The sequence below is a fragment of the Pipistrellus kuhlii genome, unplaced genomic scaffold (assembly GCF_014108245.1).
Source record: "Pipistrellus kuhlii isolate mPipKuh1 unplaced genomic scaffold, mPipKuh1.p scaffold_m20_p_5, whole genome shotgun sequence".
Lineage (NCBI taxonomy): Eukaryota > Metazoa > Chordata > Mammalia > Chiroptera > Vespertilionidae > Pipistrellus > Pipistrellus kuhlii.
Window position 1 is genome coordinate 26,616,345 of NW_023425551.1, and position 23,451 is coordinate 26,639,795.

General features: G+C 48.5%; 1 protein-coding gene across 11 annotated transcripts in view; it reads left to right on the forward strand.

Annotated features, from left to right (window-relative positions):
• The window catches only part of SASH1 (SAM and SH3 domain containing 1), a 288,978-nt gene that overhangs the window by 203,111 nt on the left and 62,416 nt on the right, over nucleotides 1–23,451 (forward strand). For 10 of the 11 annotated variants that reach the window (XM_045572612.1, XM_036415045.2, XM_045572613.1 and 7 more), the window contains 4 exons: nucleotides 14,198–14,238; nucleotides 16,645–16,731; nucleotides 19,034–19,146; nucleotides 23,137–23,238. In XM_045572612.1, coding sequence (XP_045428568.1) covers nucleotides 14,198–14,238; nucleotides 16,645–16,731; nucleotides 19,034–19,146; nucleotides 23,137–23,238 — 343 coding nt within the window. The remainder of the gene's footprint in view (nucleotides 1–14,197; nucleotides 14,239–16,644; nucleotides 16,732–19,033; nucleotides 19,147–23,136; nucleotides 23,239–23,451) is intronic. The other variant, XM_045572609.1, reaches the window with a different exon arrangement.

The following is a 23,451-nucleotide window of genomic DNA, read 5'->3' on the forward strand; positions in this document are numbered from 1 at the left end:
GTTTTATCTGGGTGTGTATCTAGAAAGATGTAGTCTTAAAGGTGTTGGCTCGACCGACTGAATATTGGAAAAGAAAAAGCAGGAAATGGTCGATAATGTTTATTGAATGCTTATTATGGGCCAGGAACTGGTCTAAGCATTTACCATTGACTCACTAAATCCAGCAACCCTGTGAGGTTCAGTACAATATTATTTCTGTTTACAAATGTAGAAACTGAGGTCCAGAGAGGTAAATAAGTTGCTCAAGGCTACACAGGTAATGAGTGGTTGAGCCCAGATTTGATCCCAGTTGGGAACCCATTCTCTAACCTCTCCAGTATATATCAATAATTCAAAGTACTGATAATTGCATTGCTTATGCAATGGAGCTGTATGAGGCCCATTGAGTTCCTTAGCATTAAATGGCAGCACTTTAAACCTGCATTCCAGTGGTTCTCTGGGAAGTAGGAGCAAGTTTTACTCTAATTCAGATATAAACTGGATCTCATTTATTTATAGAGGCAGGAAGGTCCAAAATAAATCTCCAGGCATCTCCTTAGCCACTATTCATAAGCTCTTTTCTGCAAAGTCATTCACCAGAGCTGAACATTCAGTGATTCAAGTTTCACTTTTTCATTACCTATGACTACACTAGAACGATTTTATGGTGAAAACGTCCAAAAAAAAAAAAAAAAAAAAAAAAAAAGAATCTACAGGGTGATGGAAGCGGAAGATAACTAAAAGGCGGGGAAGCCAGTAGAGCAGTGTTATGGAATGGAATAAGTGGATGGACTGCAGTTGGCGAATATTCTGTGCAAGTGTTCACTCCACTTGCACATGGCTTGTTCATGGATTTTGTTTCCCTGGCAAGCTGATGATGAGTCTTTTGATCCTTTTCTCCACCTTGAAAACCTTGGTCTTCACCTTCTTCTTTCTTGGAGACCTCAGGGAAGAAGCCCTTGCACTTGTTATGTACTTGTTCCAGTTCCTCTCACTCATCTGTGACTCTCCGGATGGCTTGCATCTCCGCCCTTGCCTTCCTCCCCCACTTCTCCCCCCACCCATATCTGTTGTCTGCCTACCTGTGCCCTTGCATTGTCCTTGGACCTGCTCTCCAGGCAAGGTGAAGCGCCTGCTGTTTCTCAGACAGGCATGCTGTGCCTCTGAAATGGATGCTCCTTCTGGGGGTTGTCTGTCCCCCACTCTCACTGCCCTCCCACCCTGGCAAGCTCCACTCAACCTTAAATCCAGCTCTGACCTTTACTCCTCCCTGAGCCTTCCCTGATCTGCAGAGTTGAGGTGAAGTGGGCATTCCTGCCACTTTTGCAATGGACTGCAGTAAACGAGAGCATGTATGTAAGAGAGTGTGTGCTTGTGCATGCGTGTGTGTGTGTGTGTGTGTGTGTGTGTGTGTGGTGGCGCTGGGTCTGCCATTCGGTCCTGAGAGCTTTCTTTCCCGTGTGACCAGCTGGGGCTCTCTGTTCCTTCTCCACAGACCTGAGCACTAGAGACCTGCTCGGGGTCACGAAAGGCCCTGGGGCGCAGACCAGGCCCAGCGAGAGCACCGCTGCTGAGGCTGCGCCTTTGCTGGGAAATCCAGGTCAAGCCTCGTCCCTGGAGCTGAGACAAATGCATCCTGTTTCCACATCCTGTTTGTGGCAGGGCCGTGGTGGGGAGGGGAACACCAGGTCTTCCCGTGGGGGATGAGCACATGGGCCCCGGTGTGAAGCAGCCAAGTGGCAGCCTGTCCTTGAGGGTAGGTCACACGTCGGGCTGGCCTGGTTTAGGGGGCCGTGTCCTCGCTGAGTGCCCACCGTCCTGCACCGTCTGGCCCTTTGAGCTCACCAGGGGGGAAGGGCAGGCAGGACCGCAAGTGTGGGTTTCACAAAGTAAATGGGCTGCACCAAGAACCAGGCATCGGCGTGCACATTATGTATTCTTTCTGTTTACTTCATTTACCGTCTCCCAAGGCGGGTAAACTGCCATCTGCCAAGACTGTGGGTACGGGGACAAGGTCAGTGTCAGGGGCTGGTACTTTCAGCGCACTCCTCGTCACCTTCCCCCCACCCCCTCCGCCCCCTAGTGGCCGCACCCCCCCTTCCATTCCTCCTCCCCTGCCGGCTTCGGCTCAGTTACACAGAGATGAGCGTGAGTCAAGTGGTCTCCAAGCTCCCTTGTGGCCTGAGCCCTCTTTCATACTGCTACCCAGTCCAAAGCCCGCCCTGAGCCCCAGCTCTGCGCAGACGGTCCACCGAGGCAGCTTGCTCTCGCTGGTGTCGGCGTTGGTGTGGACAGAGCGTGAGCCAGAATGTAAGTTCTGCTAGTTGTGGACTTAACTTCTCTGCTCTCTGACCTCAGGTTAATCAATAACGAGCCAGGTGACCTCTCTCTGAGGGTCACTGTGCAGGATGCCCAGCGCAGTGCCTGGCATTGGACACGGTGCCCATGCTGCCCTTGTTTGTTCTCCGCCTCCCCCCCACTCCTCTGTATGGCGGGGCGCTGCCCAGGACAGTGACAAGTGTGACTGTAGTTTTCATACCCCAGTCTGAGGACATGGGGCCGTACACAGCGCCCCTTGATGGCCACTTCCAACAGGCCATTCCCTCCTGAGCCTTCCTTTTGGTGCCCCAGAGAGGGGGCGGGGCCGGGAGACAGCCCCCCCCCCCGGAGGTATGTGTCTGTGCGGGCGGATCGGTGCCTGCTCACGTGTGCACTGCGTCGCACAGCATATTTGAAGGGCTCCGCATTCCAGAGCGCACGGGCTCGGGGCAGGCCAGCTGCGCCAGACCTCTCCACCTCAGCTGTTGCTCTGAAGACTCTGCTGCCTTTCACCCCGTCTGGGGAATGAGCCTCCAGCTGGCCCGGCCCAGGCTGGAGCCCCCACGCCCGGGCCGCACCGCCGGAGACAGGCGTGATGGCCAGGAAGCGCTCGGTGTGGAGGGTGGCGGCTGGCTACTCTCTGTTCTGCAGGTGAGGTCCTCACCCTTTGGGGTGAAGGGGAGGGAGGCTGTCCGTACTTAAGTACATTCCTATCCTGGCAGGTGAGGCAAGACCCAGACCCACCATTCTTATGTGTAAAATAAATCTTTCTAAGGAAATGGTAGCTTATAGAGGTTTATAAGGACTCAAGTACCTTTCCGAGATCATGACGGTCACGGTCACAGCCTTGGGCGAGGCAGTGGTGGACCCCTGACCCAGACCTATTTATCTACCGGGTCAGGCCTTCTGCATAGACTCCACCCCAGGGGCCACGGAGACTGAGGTGCTGAGGGAGGACCCGTAGTGGGCTCGGTGGCCGGGGACGTTTACCTGAGCTCACCTTCCCCAGTGTCTGCTGTGCAGACAAGTAAGGGAGGCCCTGGGAGGGTGGACAGGAGAGGGAAGGTGGCTGTCCTCTCACAGCCTGAAGAAGGCACGACAAGATGATACACTGTCAGCTGACTTTAGTGCAGAGGACCTGCCAGAGGAGGGACAGTCTGTCTTTGGGGGGCAGGCATGCGGTGGGGGCCGCATAGGCTCGGTATCAGGCAGGGCCCTCTAGGGGAAGCAGGTGTGAAGGTAGCCCAAGGGAGGATGGTGATATGACATGAAGTCAACAGGACTGGCATTTGGGGGGGGGGGGGGGGGGAGATGCAGAAAGCGGGGAAAGAGGACAAACAGCCACCAAGAATGGGCGGAACCCACGTCATCTCACCACCTCCAGGCGAGGCCCTTGCACGGTGAGCAGTGCAAGGAACCTGCAGAAGCACCGGTGCCCCTCGTTCCTCAGGAGCGGAGCAGGCCGCAGGTCCGGGGCCCGAGGACCCCAGGAGGGGAATCGCAGGGATTCAAGCCCTGAGGGCCTCCCTCTGCCCAGCCACCCAGTGACCCAGGGGACACGTGACGCTGTGGAAAGAAAATGACCACTGCGTTACTTCTGCTTGCCGCATTGCACATGAACTCGCGTGTGACCCACAGGGACCAGGCACTGTGCAGGGAGCGGATTCTGGGAAACGGCCTCTAGCTGAGCCCACCTGATGGCCGGCAAGTCCACTGCAGGTTCCCCAGGAGAGCATGGGAGGGATAACTTGTTTCTTAGGCCTAAATGCAGAGGAAGGCAGAATTCAGGCCGCTGAGGTGTGTGCAGCACCGGTGGGGGTGGGCACGTGGCTCAGTCCGCACAGGAGTTGCCTGTCAGGTAAGGAGGTGGGATCGGATGCCCCCCAGGAGGCAGGCAGACCAGTGCGAAGAGGAGAGATCCTGAAGGTCTGAAACTTGGGCTCATTCCGTCATCCAGTCCTTGAGGAGTGTCTTCTGCCCTCCAGGTACATTCCAGTCAACACTAAACCCAGCCCCCAGCCTCTTGTCCGGAAATTTTGTCCAAGAAACACCTTATGTTAGGAGTCACTGCCTGCTTGTTTTATCTTATTGTATTGTGTATTCTTTTCTGAAATTCTCACTATGAGACTGCTGTCTGCATCTCGGGGGTATTGAACTAGGATAGGAGGCATGGAGAAGGAGGATGTTTCCCAGAACCAACCAATTCAAACCGGGGGTTCCAGGCCACATCCATTTGTCAGAGTGAGCCGGAGAGCTTGTTGACCAGACGGCCCTAGGCCCCACCCAGGCACAATGGCCTGGATCTCCCGATGGGGACTCTGGCGCTGTGATCCCCAGGAGGATCTCCAGCAGCGGGCTCACTGCCCACCCATTTCTTGTCCATTGGGTTGAAGCTCTGAGCCTCTGCTCCACCTCTCAATCATCCGTGGAGCCAGGGGCCGGTGTGCTGACCCTGGCGGAGGTCATTTGTCGTTGTGGTGACCCTGGCAGCGCCGTTGGTATGCGATCACCTCTGGCAGCTGCCCGTGTGTCACTTGGGATAAAGCCGCAGGATCCGAAGTGGGAGGAGGGGAGGCAGTCAGAGAGCCTGTGACACCAGCCCGGATGACACGGTGCAGAGTGCCCTTAGTGGGCACAGAACTGGAGGTGCAGGGATGTGTGGGAATTTAAAATCGAGATCGGAACGGTGCCGGACGTTCCCCGGACTTGTGGTGGCGATTTCCCAATATACATTGTGTAGTGGTCATTGTGTAGTAGACCTGAAACTAGCAATATTCCGTGCCAGTTATACCTCAATAAAAAATGAGATCTGAGAAGACAGGTTAGCGTGAGTTCCCATTTGCATAGTACCAGCAACTTTCCACCTGCTGTTTCTGAAGGAAGGAAAAGCGAAGAGAGCGAAAGGAAGGCTAAGTTGGCTATGGTCGTGGCCACCATGGAAGGATCTGGTCGTCTGTGCTGTGGCCAGGAGCCCCCGGCGGGCGGGCGGGCGGGCAGGCGGCTCCCACAGCCACGCCCTGAGGTGGCCGGTCACTGCGTCAGCAAGGCCGGGAAAGGTCGCCTCTGCCCACAGGCCCTCCAGCTTTGGCCTTCAGAGATGGCATCATGGACTCCTCTGCTCTTTCAGAGCAGCTGAGGGAAGAGGGGCTGGCAGCCTGGGCCCCGAATCCCTCCTCGGGCTCCTCTGCACCCAGACAGCACAGCAGCCAGCATGGCCAGCGAGGCCTGGGTGATGGTGAATGGGAGCCTCTGTTTGTTCCCACTGAGAAAGTTCTGAGCAGCTTCCTGTGCCATCTCCATGGAAACCGAAGGAGGAGATAATTGAATGGAGCCTCTCTTCCTCCCATGGCCCCTCCCCCTGCTTCCACCCTTAGGCTGAGGCTGGTACAGGCCTGCTTTTTGCAGCCAGCATCTCCCCACAGGTCCATGCACATTTGATAAGAATATCAGAGGTCGGTGTTCCTTAGTGTATCTCCTGGGATATGTTACCCCATATGCAGCCTGTACCAGTCAGGTGGCCTTCCATCGTCACTCGGTCTTGAGCTGGGACCTGGATCCCACATCCTGATAACCAATCAGCCTTGCCGAGAGAGAAAGGGCAGACGCTTCCAGACATCCAGCAGCCTCGAATCTAAGCCACATTTCCTGCGGAAAAGAGCCGTTCTTGGACCAAGTATTTATTACAAAAATGTAGTAAATTTTAAAGGGGAAGTAGAGGGAAGGAATAGTTTCCATTTACAGAAAAAATGTCAACAAGGCTGTTTATAGTTTTCCCTCCCAACCCCCATTATGTTATAAAAACTAGCTTTTGTGATTTTTTTAAAAAAAGTGCTAAAACCCTATTCTATTTTGCTGTTGACAGTTCAGTAATTCTTAAGATATAAAGATCTAAATGAAATTCAGAGTTCACACCAAGGCCGTAAGAGGAAGGCATTTCGTTTTTACTGGTTCCACCAACTCAGAATGAACAGACGGTGGAATTCAAGGCCTTTTCCTCTAACACCTCGATCTGCAGAGGACCCTCAGGGCGTGGCTGTGGGAGCCGCCTGCCCGCCCACCCGCCGGGGGCTCCTGACCACAGCACAGACGACCAGGTCCTTCCATGGTGGCCATGGCCATAGTCAACTTAGCCTTCCTTTCGCTCTCTTCGCTTTTCCTTCCTTCAGAAACAGCAGGTGGAAAGTTGCCGGTACTATGCAAATGGGAACTCACGCTAACCTGTCTTCAGAAGCCAGCGCTCCACCCGGCTGTGGATTGCAGTGGCCAGGTCCCATCCAAGTTCAGTGGCACGTGCAGTGCCTGCGGTTAGAGAAAGCGCACGTTGACGTGGCTTTGGGTTCACCATGTCAGGCCTGGCACTGTGAATGCAGGAGAGGCCCTTGCCTTCATGAATCTGGTATCTCAGTGGGAAGAACATCGGTCTGCCTGTCTGAAGAGCTGAGCTTAAGCTCCAGCCATGTGACCTAGAATGGGAAAGGCCACATGAACACTCCAGGCCTCAGTCTCTTCACCTGTAGGACGGGCTCAGTTCTTCGTAGCGTCTCTGAGAGCCTGAAGTACGATGACATTTATATGAATACACTGGGTAAACCCAGACCCAAGGCTTCATAGAAATTGGTCCTTTTTTACTCCATTACCACAGTGATATTTACTTAGGTGTAACCAAAATGGGGGCATATATTTTTCATTTAGCAGGGAGGAGTCTGGAGGTTCCAAGGCTGATACGGCTGCTCGAGGCATTTTTTCTCTCCTCTGCCATCCATGCTACGGGACTCTCTTCCTTATGAGAAAATGACCACTGCCTTGGCATGATGCCCATGTTTCGGTCAGTACCCAGGGCAAGGGCAGAGGGCAAAAGACACGTGAAAATTGAGTCAGTCCTTCTCATTATGAAAACACCAGCCTTCCCAGAAACACCCTGCCATACAGTTCCGGTTATGTCTTGGCAGATGCTGGCACCTGGCCTTGGCTAGCTGCCAGCCAGCCTGCGGGAGGGGAGTGTCGTAACGGGGCTCACAGCCACCCAGGCAGAACCAGGGTTCTTTTCGTGAGAAGGGAGGTGAGCATTGCTATTTAGGTGGAAGGCAACAGGCCTTGCCTCCTGCTATAGCCACTCACTCAGCCGTTCCCATCCTGCAGCCTGTTGATACAATCTACCCCTTGATACTGTCAGACCCTGCACAGTGTGGGCTGTGTGTACTCCCCTCCCCGAAGCTTCCCAGGGCTTCGTTATCTACACCAAAGTGACACATAACAAACAGGAAATCATCGTTGGTTGTTTTTTTGTTTTTTGTTTTTTAAATATATTTTATTGATTTTTTACGGAGAGGAAGGGAGAAGGATAGAAAGTTAGAAACATCGACGAGAGAGGAACATTGATCAGCTGCCTCCTGCACCCCCCCCCACCGGGGATGTACCCACAACCAAGGTACATGACCTTGACCGGAATCGAACCCGGGACCCTTGAGTCTGCAGGCCGATGCTCTCTATCCATTGAGCCAAACCGGTTTCAGCAATCGTTGTTTTTTTGTTGTTGTTGTTTTGTTTTTAATATATTTTATTGATTTTTTACAGAGAGGAAGGGAGAGAGATAGAGAGCTAGAAACGTCAATGAGAGAGAAACATTGACCAGCTGCCTCTTGCACACCCCCTACCGGGGATGTGCCCGCAACCAATGTATATTAATACATGCCCTTGCCCGGAATCGAACCTGGGACCTTTCAGTCCACAGACCAACGCTCTACCACTGAGCCAAACCGGCTTCGGCAGCAATCGTTGTTTTTATACAATGCTGATCAGTTGCCTTTTTATACAAATTTACAGGCAAAATACTACTCTGTACCCTATAGGAAGCCATGGGGCAATTTTGAAGAGCTGGGAAGGCAGTTAGGACTTCCCAGTGCTTTCTTCGTGCTGTCAGCAGCGGTGCTGGCATCTAGGTGTTTGTCAACCTCTTAGGCAGTTCAGACCCAGGAGTCCACAGTTGAACACTACGGTGGCCCAGCTGGAAAAGAAGTTTCTGGAAACGTTGGGGGAATGCATGTATTTCGTCCCGGCTTTGATTCTCCCTGCCCCAAGCTCGCTCCCCGGGGCGTGTTCAGCTCTGCACTCCAGCACTGGTATCGCCCGGCCTGTGAGAAGCTGAGGCCGGGACACAGCCGGGCCGGGGGCCTCTGTTGTGGAGAGGTGGCTCTTGGATGCTCTTCACACACTTAACACTTCAGCATCGGCCGTTGTCCCGAGTCATTAACTTTCGGTACCAGTGACCGGTGGTGAGGGAAAGGGCACGAATCTCCGTCAGTGCGCCTCCCGGAGGAACTTTCAGATTAGCACGGGCGAGGCCTGCTCTTGGCTGGAGAGCTAGTCGGCCATCCCCGAGGTGCCAGAGGACCACCCCCTTCCATGTTGAGAAACAGAAGTGCTTTTTGAGAAGGACTTAGAGGGACTTGACCGCATAGGGGAAGCTGGAAACAAAGGTCAGCCATTCTAACCGCTGGCTTTTTGTGTGTGGCTTAGCCTGTGCAGGCTTGTTCTAAATACCATGCAAGTCACACGTGATGGAGACTTCTAGAAAACCTAGAGGTAATTTTATTGTCTCTAGCAGGAAACTGGGACTCAGTGGGACTCAGTCACTTGTCAGAAGTCACTCACCCGGCCGGTGTGGCTCAGTGGTTGAGCATCAGGTCACTGTTGGATGCCCAGGTTTTGGGCTTGATCCCCGAAAGTAGGGGGTGTGCAGAAGGCAGCTGATTGGTGATGCTTCTCTCTCGCCAATGTTTCTATCCCTCCCCCCCTCTAAAAGTCAGTAAAAGCACATTAAAATTTTAAAAAAGTTACTCTTTAGTAAATGGTAGAGCTGGGCTTTGAACCCTGGTGGTTGGAGATCAGAACTCACATTGGAGCCATTGTGCTGGGCAGCTTCCTGGATAGTGGGCCTTCGGAAAACACTTGAAATAATGTTTTTTTTTTTATGCGTAGATACCGGTCAGTGGCCCTTACAACTCTACATTGACATCATGTTCAGTCATGATGTCAATGTGTGTGTGTGTGTGTGTGTGTGTGTGTGTGTGTGTGTGTTTGGAAAAATTGGGACTTTTTTAAAATGCCGTGGGACGCAGGACAAATTGTTGAAAATCGGGATGTCTGGTCACCTTAGTGTGTGTATGTGTGTGTGTTTTAATTCTAAGAAAAACATGAGTTCCTTGTATAAAGTGTAATCGAGAAAGGAAAGAGGAATTATCAGATCCTCCAAATTATTTGAGGGAAGTTAATGTTTTTTGATTTTTTTTTTTTAAAAAGGAGGAACCTCTGTGATTCAGAAACTGCTGGTTTAAGGAAACCTTTGGAGCAGCGGTCGCCAACTGGTGGTCTGTGAGGTCTGGAAGGTTGGTGACTGCTGGTCTAGGAGATGCAGTGCTCTGGAGAACGGTTCACAGAGGTCACAGTTAGGGGGAACGTATTGAATGCCAGGCACTGTGCTAAGCTGTCTGTGTACATCTTCTCGTGCAATTCTCCTAATAGCCCAGCAAGGTGGGTGCGCGTAAAAAGAAAGCATGGCTTAGATCTGGGCCCTGCTGTCCCCGGTGTGTGAGCCCGGAGCCTGTGCTGTGTCAGGCCATGGCCTTGGACTTGGTACTTCAGGCACCTTCCTGCCTTGATCGTTTATGAAGGTGACTTTGTAACAAAAGCCAGAAAGGACAAGCTGGGCATAGGCTGTGAAAATGAAAGGAAAGGCCTCTATGGGGTTGTTTTCACCAGTGGCAGGATGTTACCAGTGTTTTCGTTGATACTGAATATCCAGGGAGTTCTAACACTATGCCAGATTTGGGCAACGAAATTACTTTCCGTCAGAGCCAGTGAATTCACAAAGCGAAATTCTGTCCTGTGTGTGAAACCCAGACCATGTTGGCTGGGCAGGGCCCAAATCCCAAGGGAATGTCAGAGAGGCTCCTGGGTGCAGGATTGAAGGTGGCACCCGCCCCTTGCACCCGTCTGACTCCGAGAGTGAACACCACCCACACACTGTGCTGCTGGGTCTCTTGCCTCTCTCTAGTCTGAATTTTTACAGACAGTAGATACTGTGACCAGGAACTTGTTTCATATGTATTTCTATCCAATAGTAGAGATATGCTCCTAGGATGAAAAATACCTCTGATACCCAAAGGATAATCAGAAATAGGAAATTAAGAATTACACGTTACCCAAAGTGACTTGTCACTAAATATGCAAATCTGAATGTGAGTAGTTAGTTATGTTTTAAGTCAGGAAGAAAAGGGAAAGATTAATTACTAGAGAGCCCCTCCACCCTCTTACTTTTCTACCCCCCTCTTCCCCCACCTCCCTGTACACGTACACAATCCAGTAGCTGAGGCCTCAGTCCTTCCCCCACGTTCTCAGGCAGACGCTGCTGGCTTTGGGGACTGCCTTGGCAGCCAGGGACGATGCAGGAAAAGGCCCAGACGCAGCAAAGAGCCCTGATTCAAAATGCAGAGGAAAGAAACTCCTGGAGACGTGTATTTCCGGAGACTCACGATAAAGAACCTTAAAAACCTCTTTAAGTATAGCTTTTCCCAGTAACGCGTAACATATGTCCCTTCCTTAGAAATTGGGTTCGAACGGTTTTTCTTTTTTGTTGTTGTTTGGTTATCATGACGTTTCCGGACATGAACACAAACCACGGGCCTGTTGGAGGCATTCCTCTGCGCGTGGGCACTCGCTGCGAGCCTGGTGCACCAGACTGGGCTTGTGGCAGAGCGATAGAGCTGTCTCTGCCTGGAGGCACCTCAGCCTATTTGTATATAAATAGACACACGCAGAAGAAGGAGCCCGAGCCAGATGGTTTGGCTGCTTTTCCCTCCACAGGCACACGCGAGGATCGCGCAATGGCAACACAACCCAATCCTGAAAAGTGTTGTGGAAACAGTTGGTGCTGACAAACCTGTAGGCCACGTTCAGATTTGGTGCTGGAAACGTGCTCTGCCTTCACAAGTTCGTCTGAGGATCGTTCCCATCATTCACCCCAGGGCAGGACTGATGGAGAGGATGCTCATTCCTGTTTATCTAAATGAGAAGCGTGGCGGGTGGGCAGGGCCTTAGCTGGGGAGCCAGAGCCAGGACTTCTCCGCCCAGGCCGGGCCTTGCCCAGGCTGTTCCTCTGGCGAGTCCTCATTCCCCGCTCCTTGGGAGGACCTTGTCCTGTGACAGGAGGGTCGAGAGGGCATGTTCTGTAAGAGGCGGGATTCTCTACAAATGCACAGAATTTCATTTTGACCCGTTAGTTCTTCCTTCTCTGTGGTCTTAGGAGCCTCTCCACTGTGAAGGGATCCAGTCAGTAGAGGAGAGAGTAGAGCAACCTAGATTGGACCCTGGGTGACACGGGAGGCAGTGATGTAATTTGTGTAGAACTGGTTTTAATGCTACCCTGGTTGGGAAAGGGACAAGGTGCTCTCCTGGTCTTCTTGCTGCCAGCTGACCACTTCCCCTCAGTCACAGTGACGCTCCATCTTCTTTTCCAAGCCCCAGAGCTCAGCCTTCATACAGCTCCTCTTCCTGGTGCTCAGTTGGTCTCCTCTCTTTCAAGATGCACACGACTCCCAAATGCCTATCCCCAGCCCTCAGCAGCTCCCCAGCACTCTGGTCTCCTATATCCAACCATCTGCCCTCTGTCCCCACAGATGGCCAATCAGCTCCTCAAACTTAGGCGGCAGACTGCTATCCTTTTTTCCTCCTCTTCTCTTCCCGACCCAGTCCTCCCCATTCGAGGGGCTGCATGTTATGTCAGCACATCCTGTAGATCTCTGCTCAGCTGACACCGCTTCAGAGAGGCCTTCTCTGCCCATCCCATCTGAAGTTCTCCCCAAGTCTTAATCTGCACCCCGCCCCTTGCTTCTCTCCCTCGTCCTTGTGCCATTAGAATGGGGATCTTACCAGTCTTGTTTATCATCACTGTTTCCAGTGCCTCAGAGGATGCCAGGCTTTAATGGGGGCCGAATAAATATTTATTGAAGGAAGGAATAAGTGAATGAAATAAAAAGAAGAAAGAAAACAAAAGGGAGGAAGCAGTTTAACATATAGAATTTGCTAAACACTGAGGTAGAACAAAAGGAATTGGTGAAGTTCTGGAGTTCTGGGAATGCTGTCTCTTAAGTTTTTTTTTTTTTTTTTTTTTTTTTTAAATCTAATTCATAAATTCAGTATGAATGTTCTTTATGCCTTCATTGAGGGCTAAAGTAGTTTAGGGGTCTTGAGGAAAGATGGAAATGCTTAGGCAGTTCTGGAGTCTCATCGTAGTAGTTAGTAAAGGTACTAAGATTGAGTTCAGCCTAATGTTGAGCTTGAAGATTTTTAAATGCGTAAATAGGTTTTCAAAGTGCAACAGAATGTTGTTATTACTCCCGAGCCATCGAATCCCATGCTGAAGTCGCCATCTCTTTCCCTCTGCTGGCCATGAAAGTGCTGGGCAGGAAAGGCCGACAGCCTGTTTCCAGAGCTGCCCTTTGCAGGCCTTGGCATCTGACTGGAAGGATGGATTGCTAAGAGGCCTTTGGAACTGGCTTCTGAGCATTAACTCCTCCCGCCAGGAGCTCAGTAAATGACCCCTTCCACCTGCTGCCATTCAAACTTGGAATTCGGTCACATCACTGGTTCCCGCTCCTGCTGGGTGGATTTTATAATCAGTCTCAAGGAGAAAGAAAGGCGAGGCAAGTTGCTTCGCTGCTCTGCCAGCCTCTGTTTGCAGGGACAGTTCACTGCGTCCAAATTAAACTTCACGCGGTGCCATTTCCCCCCTGTGCACATTGATGAGTTGGGTAGCCTCACGCTTATGAAACATTGCTTGCTATTCTGTGGCCAGAATCTAGATGGTGAACTTGTGGAATTTTAGAAATGAAATCCCCACTGGCCACGGCAAGGTAAATAAAGAATCTACAGTGCCATCTGCTGGCATTTTAGGGAAATGCAGCAAGAGCTGTCTAGTAGAAGCAACTCTTAGAAAATGGGAAAGATCCAAAGTGCAAACCTGAGGATAAATTACTCAAAGTGTGTGATCATTTGAAGAACGTAGATGCAAACAATGAAAGAATAGTAAGTCTGTGGGTTTACTGAAGAAGTGATTAATTACCTGGTTTGGGGCCGTGTTGGTGGTCCAGGTTATTGGGGTTTATCTGTATCAGCAGTCAAACTGGCAGCCAGGCTGGGGCAGGGCGTGGAGCAAATCAGATGCCCAGACATGTCCTGAGTAACTTGGACACATCTTTAAAAACATTGAATTATTTGCCATCACTTAAAAATGTGGAGCTCTGGTTTTTAAAAAATGCAGACTTCTGGCTCTTAGAAATTGTAGCAAGATGCATAGTGCATTTGCCAATTGGCAGCTGCACTGAAGGACCTACATACTGGCTGCCCTCTCTTTTTGAGGGGCATCCAGACTGGCGTGGCTTGGGGGTCCCCCACTCCCTTAATGATTTCTCCTACAACTGGCAATCTTGCTTACTCCTGGCCTGAGTGGCATTTGTGGTCCTAGGCCTATACGTTTGTTATTATTTGCCTTCCTTTTCCCATTTGCACAAGAGACTTCCCAATGGCAGTCATTTAATGGGTAGCTAATATTATAGTTCACAGGAATGGAAGATAAGCTACTTCAACGATCGCCGAGTGGAGTCCATCCCCTTCATTTAATAGAGGTCTTACCTGGATTGAGTCTTTAACAAATGTTGACGAATGGTACACGAGTGTGTTTCTAGAAGGGCAGTTGCTGGCTAGCGCAAGCCATTGGCAAATACCTTATAAAGGCTCTGCTGGCTCTGCTGAGTAATATGGATGTTGGCTCAACCTCCTGGGATTGTGCATTCCCCCTCGAAGGCAGGGCTTCCTGGTAACCAGACTTGTTTTTCTTTTCTAGGAACTCTCTTCACAAGTCAAACTCAGAAGACAGCGCTGTAGGTCAGTACCCCGTGTCTTGGTTTATCTATTTTAAATGAACTATTTTCTTGTAACACTTCACAGAATATATAAGCAGGCGAAAATACAAAGGCCACCAAGAAGACTTCCGCCCTGAAATAAACACTGTTAAAGATATTGATGTTCAACTTTCCTCTGATTTGAAACTTTTGAGTCAAAGATTGTGCACAATGAGGGTGTTAAAGATTTCCTGTTTCCCTGATGATAAAAATTCACTCTTGATGCAGTGACGCTTTTTTCTGTTTGGGTCAGAGGGAGCCTTGCAAAGCAATCTTGATTAGGAGCATGAATGCTCACATGAGGTTTTTTTTTTTTTTTTTTTTTTATAATATATATATTTTATTGATTTTTTAACGGAGAGGAATAGAGAGTGAGAAACATCAGTGAGAGAGAATCATCGATCAGCTGCCTCTTGCACACCCTCTACTGGGGATGTGCCTGCAACCAAGGTACATGCCCTTGACCAGAATCAAACCTGGCACCTTTCAGTCCACAGGCTGACACTCTATTCACTGAGTCAAACCGGTTTTGGCTCAAATGAGGTTTTGACTTGAATTTGAATCATCACTCTGCCAACTTGATAGTTGTGACCTCAGGCAGACCACTCGCCTCCCTGAGCCTCGGTTTCCTCATTCACTGAATGGGGACAATAAAACATCATATGTTCACTGTGAGCATTACCGTATTTTTCGGACCATAAGACGCACCAGTTTTTAGAGAAGGGAAATGAAGAAAAAAAGATTCTGAAACAAATAGTGTCCTAAAATATTTTATGTGCATTAAAACCCAACATCACAGTCATAAACACATGTAATCAACCCTGTAAAGTAAACAGCAGCATTTAGAACCATTTTAGAGCCGGGCAAGCACACAGAGACCACACAGAGCCGGGCAAGTAAAAAAACTTTTTTTTTAAAGTATATGTGTAGGCTATATTTGGACCATAAGACGCAGGGACTTTCCCCCCCCCACTTCTGGGGGGGAAAAAGTGCGTCTTATGGTCCGAAAAATGCGGTAAATGAGATAGCCAAGCGCCTGGATATAATAAATGCTACATAAATGTTAGCTATTACTATTTATTTTTTAAGCCGTCCCTTCATTTTAGAAACATAAAAATAGAAGTAGGGGGAGTGTAGTTTACGGTGAGAGAAATACATGATATTCCAGGTTGCCGGGGAGAAAGGTTGACTGAGTAATAATCCTGCTTCTGCTTTCACCTTTGCTGGTTTACCCCGAAGGCAGCAGTGCCCTCAAGATGTACCAGGGAGTCTCAGGCCCGCCCGCGCTGGTTCCGTTCCCATAGCTCCAGAGGTTCTCAGAACTTAGATGAGCACATCTGTTTTCAAAAAAATTGTGTCCTTTCTAGCCTGGGTCACCGTGGTGGGGTTGCCATGAGTCTGTCTTCTGCAGCATTGCCTGGCACCGCCAGTCTAGACTGTGGGAACCAGCAGTGTGCCAATGGCTGCGCCCTGTGTCCCGGGGCTGGGGGGCAACCAGGCACCAATGGTGACGAAGCTGCAGCTGCGAGCATGTCCCCTCTGCATGAGAGCACATGTCGCTCTGCCGTTCAATTTTGTTTTTAAAAAATAAAGGATCGCTTTATCCTTTCATTTTATTCCCCTTGTTTCCCTTTGCTTTTTAGTTATTACATATTGATGATCAGAACTCCCCCCTCCTCCCCCATATTAAAAATGTCTAGTGTATGACAGTGTTTTCATTGGAAAGTCCCTCGGAGTCTGAGACGGAGGGGGCCCTGTTGGCAGCTGTCACAGCAGGAGAGTAGTCTGCTTCTCCTGTCACGGTGCCCTGGGCGAGCTGTGGGAAGGTCACCAGGTAGCCTGATGCCAGAGAGCTGGAGTCCTGCCCACCTCGTTGCTGGATGCATGGGAGCTCCTCACCTCAGGCCCTGACCCAGCCCCGAGCCCAGGGTGCACAGGATGTACCAGCCGCTCTCTCCATTAGATCGGGGGTAACAGAAATAAGTCAAGGGTAGATCAACAGCATGAATAACAACAAGACAAAGCAAACTTCTCCAAGCATCGTGTTTGTGGTTTACTTGAACTAATCGTGGCTGCAGACCAAAGCGGGTGGGAGGTATCCCACAAGGCAAGGCAGGATTGCATATATCCGTTCAACATCAAAGAGAATGTAAGAATGCATGTTTTGCCTGCCTTTTTTGATGTTTCCTTATTTCTCATCGTATCCCTACTGCCACCAGGAAATTTGCATTTCTTATAAACGACTTTATAGGCATTTCCAAGTCATTGCACAGACTGAAAGAGAAAAACTGTTTGTGAAATCAAAGTATTTTATAAGCTTTGAAGTATAAGGAAGAGGCTACTTTTGTTATTAATGAATTTATTGCTTGTGCCTTTTTTTTTTTTCAAGGAAAAGGAGACTGGAAGAAGAAAAATAAGTATTTCTGGCAGAACTTCCGAAAGAACCAGAAAGGAATAATGAGGCAGACTTCAAAAGGTGCGGAAACAGCCGGCGGACAGTAGGGCCTTTTAGCTCTCGAGTGTTCAGCAGCCTGTGCCTCTGATCTGGACTGTTGCTGCAAGTTAGCATTACTTATCGCCCGTGCCCCGGGAATGTTCAGCTCTCTGGCATTCCTATCTTTTAAAACTTCTTTCCACTGGAATTAAAAAAAAAAATTTTTTTTTTATCAAAGAAAACAGAATGGGAAGAGTTAGCAAGCTTTAAACATACACACACACACACACACACACACACAAAACACACACACACACACACAAAAACACAGATCTGAGGGCAAAGACCAAATTTCCCATTTTCTGCGGGCAGAGGTCTACCCAGAAGAGTCTAGCATTTGTTAGTTTGGGGCCTCCCCTGTGCCCCGCTGCTCGGGGCCTTAGCAGTCTTCTGAACTTTGGATGCCGGTCTGTGGCTGGGACCGTGACTGGGTTGTTGCCCTGGAAACTCTATCTGAGGGTCTGACATCATGGGAATTTGCCCAGGCTGCTTGCGGAGGGAGCCCTGCCCGCCTCCTGGCTGGGCCTTTGTTGTTGTTTATGCAGTAAGTAAACATGTCATTCCTTTGAGGCTCGCTTACATAATGGATGCTTCCCCGGCATAATGGATGCTTCCCCTGCCTCCAGAGGGGAATGGGAACAGAGCTGCTCCCAGACGCCGGTCCCACTAAGGAAGGTCAGCATTAGAGGAGCATTTTTACCGGCTCCCCAATGCTATTACTTGGTGTTGTTTTTTTTTTGCGACATCTTGGTGTCCAGCCCTGTTGTTCTCAGGGTTTTCCGCTTTTTCACACACGTAGAAACGAGGAAAGCGGACCCAGACAGTGTGCCTGCCAGTCGCACACCTGGCTTTGTTGGCTGCCTCCGTGGGGCTTGGTTTTAAAGGTGTCCTGCGTACGGAGGGTTATTCTTAAACACTCAGATTTCCCTCTGGTACACACCCAGGGTCACATGTGATTCAAAGGAAACCTTGGGTTCAAACAGAGTTTTATTTAAGAAGAAGGAAAAGGAGAAGGAGCAAGAAAGACGGGGCTGGAGGGCTGAAGGGAAGGAGCGGGCAGTTAACCAGCTCGAGGAGATTTATTTTCAGAGCCAGCCAACTGGCTGTCACCCCCTCCACCCCTGGAGGCGACAGAGATAGTCAAATGAATCAAGCCGGCAGGCTTTTCTGCTCGCCCAGACACTCTATTATCCTCCCCCTGCACGGGGGACGAGTGGCCTAGGGAACGTGAGTGCTGTTTCTGGACTGATGGATTTCGGAATGGAATGAGAGAGGGAGACACAGGGGAGCATAAATTCAGGGGCAGGTCCTGACGGGAGGATCCTACAAGTGTGCAGCCAGCCTCTCCGCCCTGCCCCTTCCACCAAGGGCAAATTCAGCCGTAGGAGCCTCCTAATGACTCCAGGCTAGTGAGGTATGTGAGGGGCAGACGGAGAAAGATGAGGGCTTAGATGGAGGGCTGATTCCCAGGGTGCCTCTTCTACTGCCACTTCTTCACCACGCGCTGACCAGGGGTACACGTGCTAACATGGCTCACAGGTAGCAGAGGCGCCGGCAGTCTGTGTACTTCGTAGGAGAACATGCTCCAAGTAACCGAATGGTGGTTTTCCTCTGAAGTGCTGGCTGCCTTCAGCTTCCAGGTGGCAGTTGAGTCCCCCTCACAGTTTGGGAATGCTTATGCCAATAACACTCTCAGATGTGTACACACATGGTACCTTTTTTCCGTAGACCCCAGAACGCTTCCCATCCGTGGTTTGACTTATTGTGCTGATTTTTCGAGGAATAGCCATCAGTTAGCTTAGCAGGAGTCTAGGGTTTCTCAGGCAGCTGGCTCTGTGACCTTTCTCTGTCACAGCAGAGGGTTCTCTCCCACTTTTCCCCAAAATATTTTCATCTCGATCATATTCAAAATGAGTGGACTCAGGGAACTCTCAGCCGAAGGAGCCGAGGATGCTTGTCTGCGAGAGCTCTTTAAATTCGGTCTCTGCCCACTTCTTACTCCCTGTGGGCTTCCTCCCCAAACTCCTTCACGAGAGCCCGCGTCACAAATGCTCCGGCTTGTTTCATGGTAACATCCATAAGTCCTTGGTGCCTGTTTCCCAATGAGAAGGGCTCCGTGGCGTCCTACAGAGCAGCCCCTGACTGCTCCTGCTGCTCCGTCAGTGATGGACATCACTGGCCGTGCCCATAGGCAGCCCTAGTCCTGGGTGAGATGTTCTCAGGCTTGGTATTCTGATGACCTTTCTTGTCTTCATTCCTATTGTCTTTTATCTCCAACCTCTAGGAGAAGATGTGGGCTATGTTGCAAGCGAGATAACAATGAGCGATGAGGAACGAATTCAGCTGATGATGATGGTCAAGGAGAAGATGATCACCATTGAGGAGGCACTGGCCAGGGTAAGGCTGCAGGGATTTGTGTGAGGGGGGCCTCCTCAGACTTAGAAAGGTTGGTGTACTTTAAATAACACAATTTCCGGGTGCTAATTTTAAGAGTGCACATAGCTCTTTGCAGATGAATTTAGGGTATTCAAATCTTGGACTAGTTCCAGAAGGCTTAAAAGCCCATAAGATATTTGGAAACCTCAGTTTATTCATTGATCTGGGTAGTTTTGTGGTGTGTGAATGAGTAAGGAATAAACTCACTTTAAAGCTTTGGGTGAAAGAGAACATGATTATTTCGGTGTGATGGTACCAGCAATGATTGTAGAGAAATATGTTCATTGACATTTTAATGGGGAGAACTGTCTGTAGGAAATAGATCTGTGACCATGATTTAATAATCGTATTTTCTAAAAAATAATATAATACTAAAGATTGCTCATGTGACTTGATCCAGTGACTAAATATTACATAGTTATCTATCTGATAAATGAGTCTGATAAATATGTGTCCACAAGGTCACATCAGTGTGAGAGTTCAAAATAAAGTTCTTAAGGTATTTTGTTTTTTAAAAAAAGAGTCCTTGAGTTCTGTTGGTGTTGCACAGTGGTTAAGCGTCAACCCATGAACCAGGAGGTCACGGTTCAATTCCTGGTCAGGCACATACCCTGAGTTACAGGCTCAATCCCGTTTAGGGAGCATGCAGGAGGGAGCATGCAGGAGGCAGCCTATCAATGATTCTCTTTCATTATTGATTTGTCTCTCTTTCCCCCGCTTCCTTCCTCTCTCTGAAATCAATAAACAAATATTTAGAAGAAGAAAAAAGTCCTTGATGTTTATTGCTAACTTGACTGATGTTTTGGCATTGTGAACTTTTCTTAATGCCAGTGTCTTACATCAAGTTCCTAGAATCAAAGCCTGAGATGATTTATTGAAAGGTAGCTTTCAGGAGAAACTTCTAAGTGCTGAGAGAGGGAAGCAGGAGAGGGAAGCAGCGATAGAAGCTGGACAGAGAAGGGAGTTCAGGAGAAGTCTAGCCTCAGCCCGATTCCTTAGGGAGCGGGGAGCCCTGGGAGGTGAATTACGTAAGAGAACTTGTCCTGGGTGAGAAAAAGAGGTTACAGACTGAGGGGGAGCAGGGAGCAGGGAGCAGTCAGCAGTCTCCTCAGCATCTCTGAGGAACTGCTCCTCGTGGGGAGACAACCACACATGGAGCCTGCCCCAGAGTAGGGATAGGTGAGTGGCTTTGTAAGGGGAGTCTGGGCACCTGGAATGCCAGAAAACCACATGATGAACTGGGAACCTGTGTATGTTTCTGAGTTATTTTCTTGTAGCAGCTATTGGAGCATCCGTCACAGTGATTCTGACAATTAGAGAGGCTTATGGAGAGCAACAAAGTGATTGAGGCTTTCTTCTAACAGATCCCGGGGGTGAAACGGGAAATCTCAGAGAAGAAGCAGAAAAGAGTTTAATCACTTTTCTCAAGTATAGGAGGGATTATTAAATAGTACATCTTCAGGATGCACTGAAGAGTGTTTTATTTTCCTTTAATCTCAACTGAGGGCAGAATAAAAGGAAATGAGTTAAAATTGCAGCTGGAGGGGATTTGGAGGAGATATAATACAAATGTTCTTTCCAATAAGCACTCTTAGAAATGGGAACATTTTAGAATATCTCTCCCTACAGGTCTTTAAGACAGAATAAGCATTACTCTACTTAAGATGGCCATTCCCTCTAAGAATTGTGGCACAGACTTCCAAGTAGAAAACTAAAGACTAGGGAAAATAGGATGTAAGAGAGTATATTCTCAGAGAGACAGACAGACACACACACATACACACACACACACAACACACACTTTAAAGTGTCATTATTTTAAAAATTCTGGAAATTAAACTAACAATTTTTAAATTTTATTATATATATATTTATATATATATATATTCTCAAATGAAATGATCAGTTGTTTTTCCTTCATTAAATTATATTTAAGTCAACACTTCTTAAGGAGCAAAGTAGAATATAAAAATATAATTATAAATAAAACCAGGTGGGGTTTTTTCCTATAAAATGTACTTTAAAAATTTTAGAGATTGTATTTTGTAACAGAATTACTAATAAAACACATAACCTGTTGAAATGAGGAAAACTATAAAAATAAGTGGCCAGTGTGGAATCTATATTAGAAGAAATACAGGTACTCTTGGGCCCCAAAGTTAAATGATAGTAGAAGAAAAATATTAATTCTGTTTATGATTGACTCATTAGGAATTTGTCTTGTTTTTAAAGATTAAGTTTATTTAGTGGCTCCTAGGAGTCTGGGCTAAGGCTGAGTATAAGAGTAGAGCATAAGTCCTGGCCAGTGTGTTCAGTGGTTAGAGCGACAGTCACGCACCAAAGGGTCACTGGTTTGATTCCTGGTCAGGGGCATGTACCCAAATTGTGGGTTTGCTCCCCACCCTGGGTTGAGGCATGTGTGGGAAGAAACCAATTGATGTGTCTCTCACATCGATGTTTTTCTCTGTCTCTCCCTCTCTTTCTCCCTCCGTCTCTTCTATTTTCTCTTAAAAGCAATAAAAACATACCCTTGGCTGAGGGTTACAAAAAAGAAAAGAAAAGTAGAACATAGACCTGGAGTAAACAAGTGATAAGCCCGGTTACTCAGGTGACTGCTATCCAGATAAGACAGTGAGAAGTCGGCATTGCAGAAACCAGTATATCCAGTATTCTGGTACATAATGTAAACATTCTACAGAGATTAGAACAATACTAACGCAATGCCCTAAAGTACTAGAAAGGTTAAACTGAGATGAGTGCCCCTGATAGCAAAAGTGCAAATACCTGGAGTCAAGGTGAGCTCTCCTTTAGCTGAGACCTCGGGGTGATAACAATGCTGTGGTAATACACCTCTTGCATAGGAGCCATATACTAAGAGCTTCGTTGTCTTTTCTTAATTCTGGTAGAGTCCTGTGTGATGGACTTATTGTCGTGCCCATTTTCCTGATGGGAGAACTGAGGCACAGCTCTCAGCAGCTAAGCTCTTGCTCCTGCCTCCACCTGGTTCAGCTCCTGTCACATGTGCCCACATAAAGCATTTCATAGCAGAGGCGAAGCTTTGGAAAGCAGCTGGAGGGACATTGTTCGTTTGGTGGCTTTGCCATGCCCACAGAACCCCAGTGGTTGAGGGCAGTGTGACACCATATCCTGGGCTGTCAGGTCAGAGGTTTCCATTGCTGGGAGGCTTTATTCATGGAACAAGATTTGATCAGTTCCTTACATTCATATATAAAAACTGCTTTAGAGTAAAATTTTAATGCAGAGATGGTTTCATGGTAGTATGTAGCAGAGTTAAATTCCTATGTGTTTTATGAAAAACACACGTAGAACTTTTCACATTTGCCAATTTTCTATACTATTTCACTTGTCTTTTTGTGTTTTTCAAAAAAGTAGTTTCTAAACGTCAACTTTCAATGTCTCTGCACATAATGTAGATCCGTTGTTCTTTTCCTGTCATCCACCAGGGTCCCCAGTAAATCCCATTGTATTTATTAACATTGAACTGGGCACTTAAAACAATCTAGAACAAGAAGAGCAAATGATTTTAAAATAACTGTTTCAGGCCTTTTCCGCTTTTGTTCAAATGTTCATAGTCTGCTGTATCTTGTCTTCTACAAAGAGAGGTAATCCAGAGCGGGAACGCAAACAAATTTTGCTATAAAACTTGCATTGAACTGTGAGAGATGAGTTTTGATGTCAGAGGGAGGACATCGAGGTTCTTTTTGGAATACAGAATACAAAGAGTCACTGTGTCTGTTGCTTTATATTAGATGAAAAGCCACAGGGCAGGGCGTGGGTCTTTCTTTTGGTTTTGTGAAGCTGGCCTTTGGCTGGCTGGCACTTTATCACCTCTAGTGGCATGAAGAAGGTGCCACAGTGTTCTCTCTGCTGCTTGGTAGACAGTTGTTGGCGATTATTTCCATTTCAACCTTCTTTTTCCTCTCTTGGCAGCTCAAGGAGTACGAGGCCCAGCACCGGCAGTCAACTGCCTTGGACCCCGCCGACTGGCCGGAAGGCTCTTACCCCACATTTGATGGCTCATCAAACTGCAATGTAAGTTCGCTTTCTCTTTGAGCATCCCGACCATTTCTAGTAAAAAGGGATAGCCTGTGCAATTTCAGCCTTGCATTTACTTCTAGCAATTAACTTCCACCAGGATCTGAAAAGGAGCGGATCTTCCTACATGTTAACTCAGTATTCTTTACCCCATAGAAACTCACCTAGTCAGAATTGGACTATTTCTGCTGTGTTTTTGTTCTTTTTTCT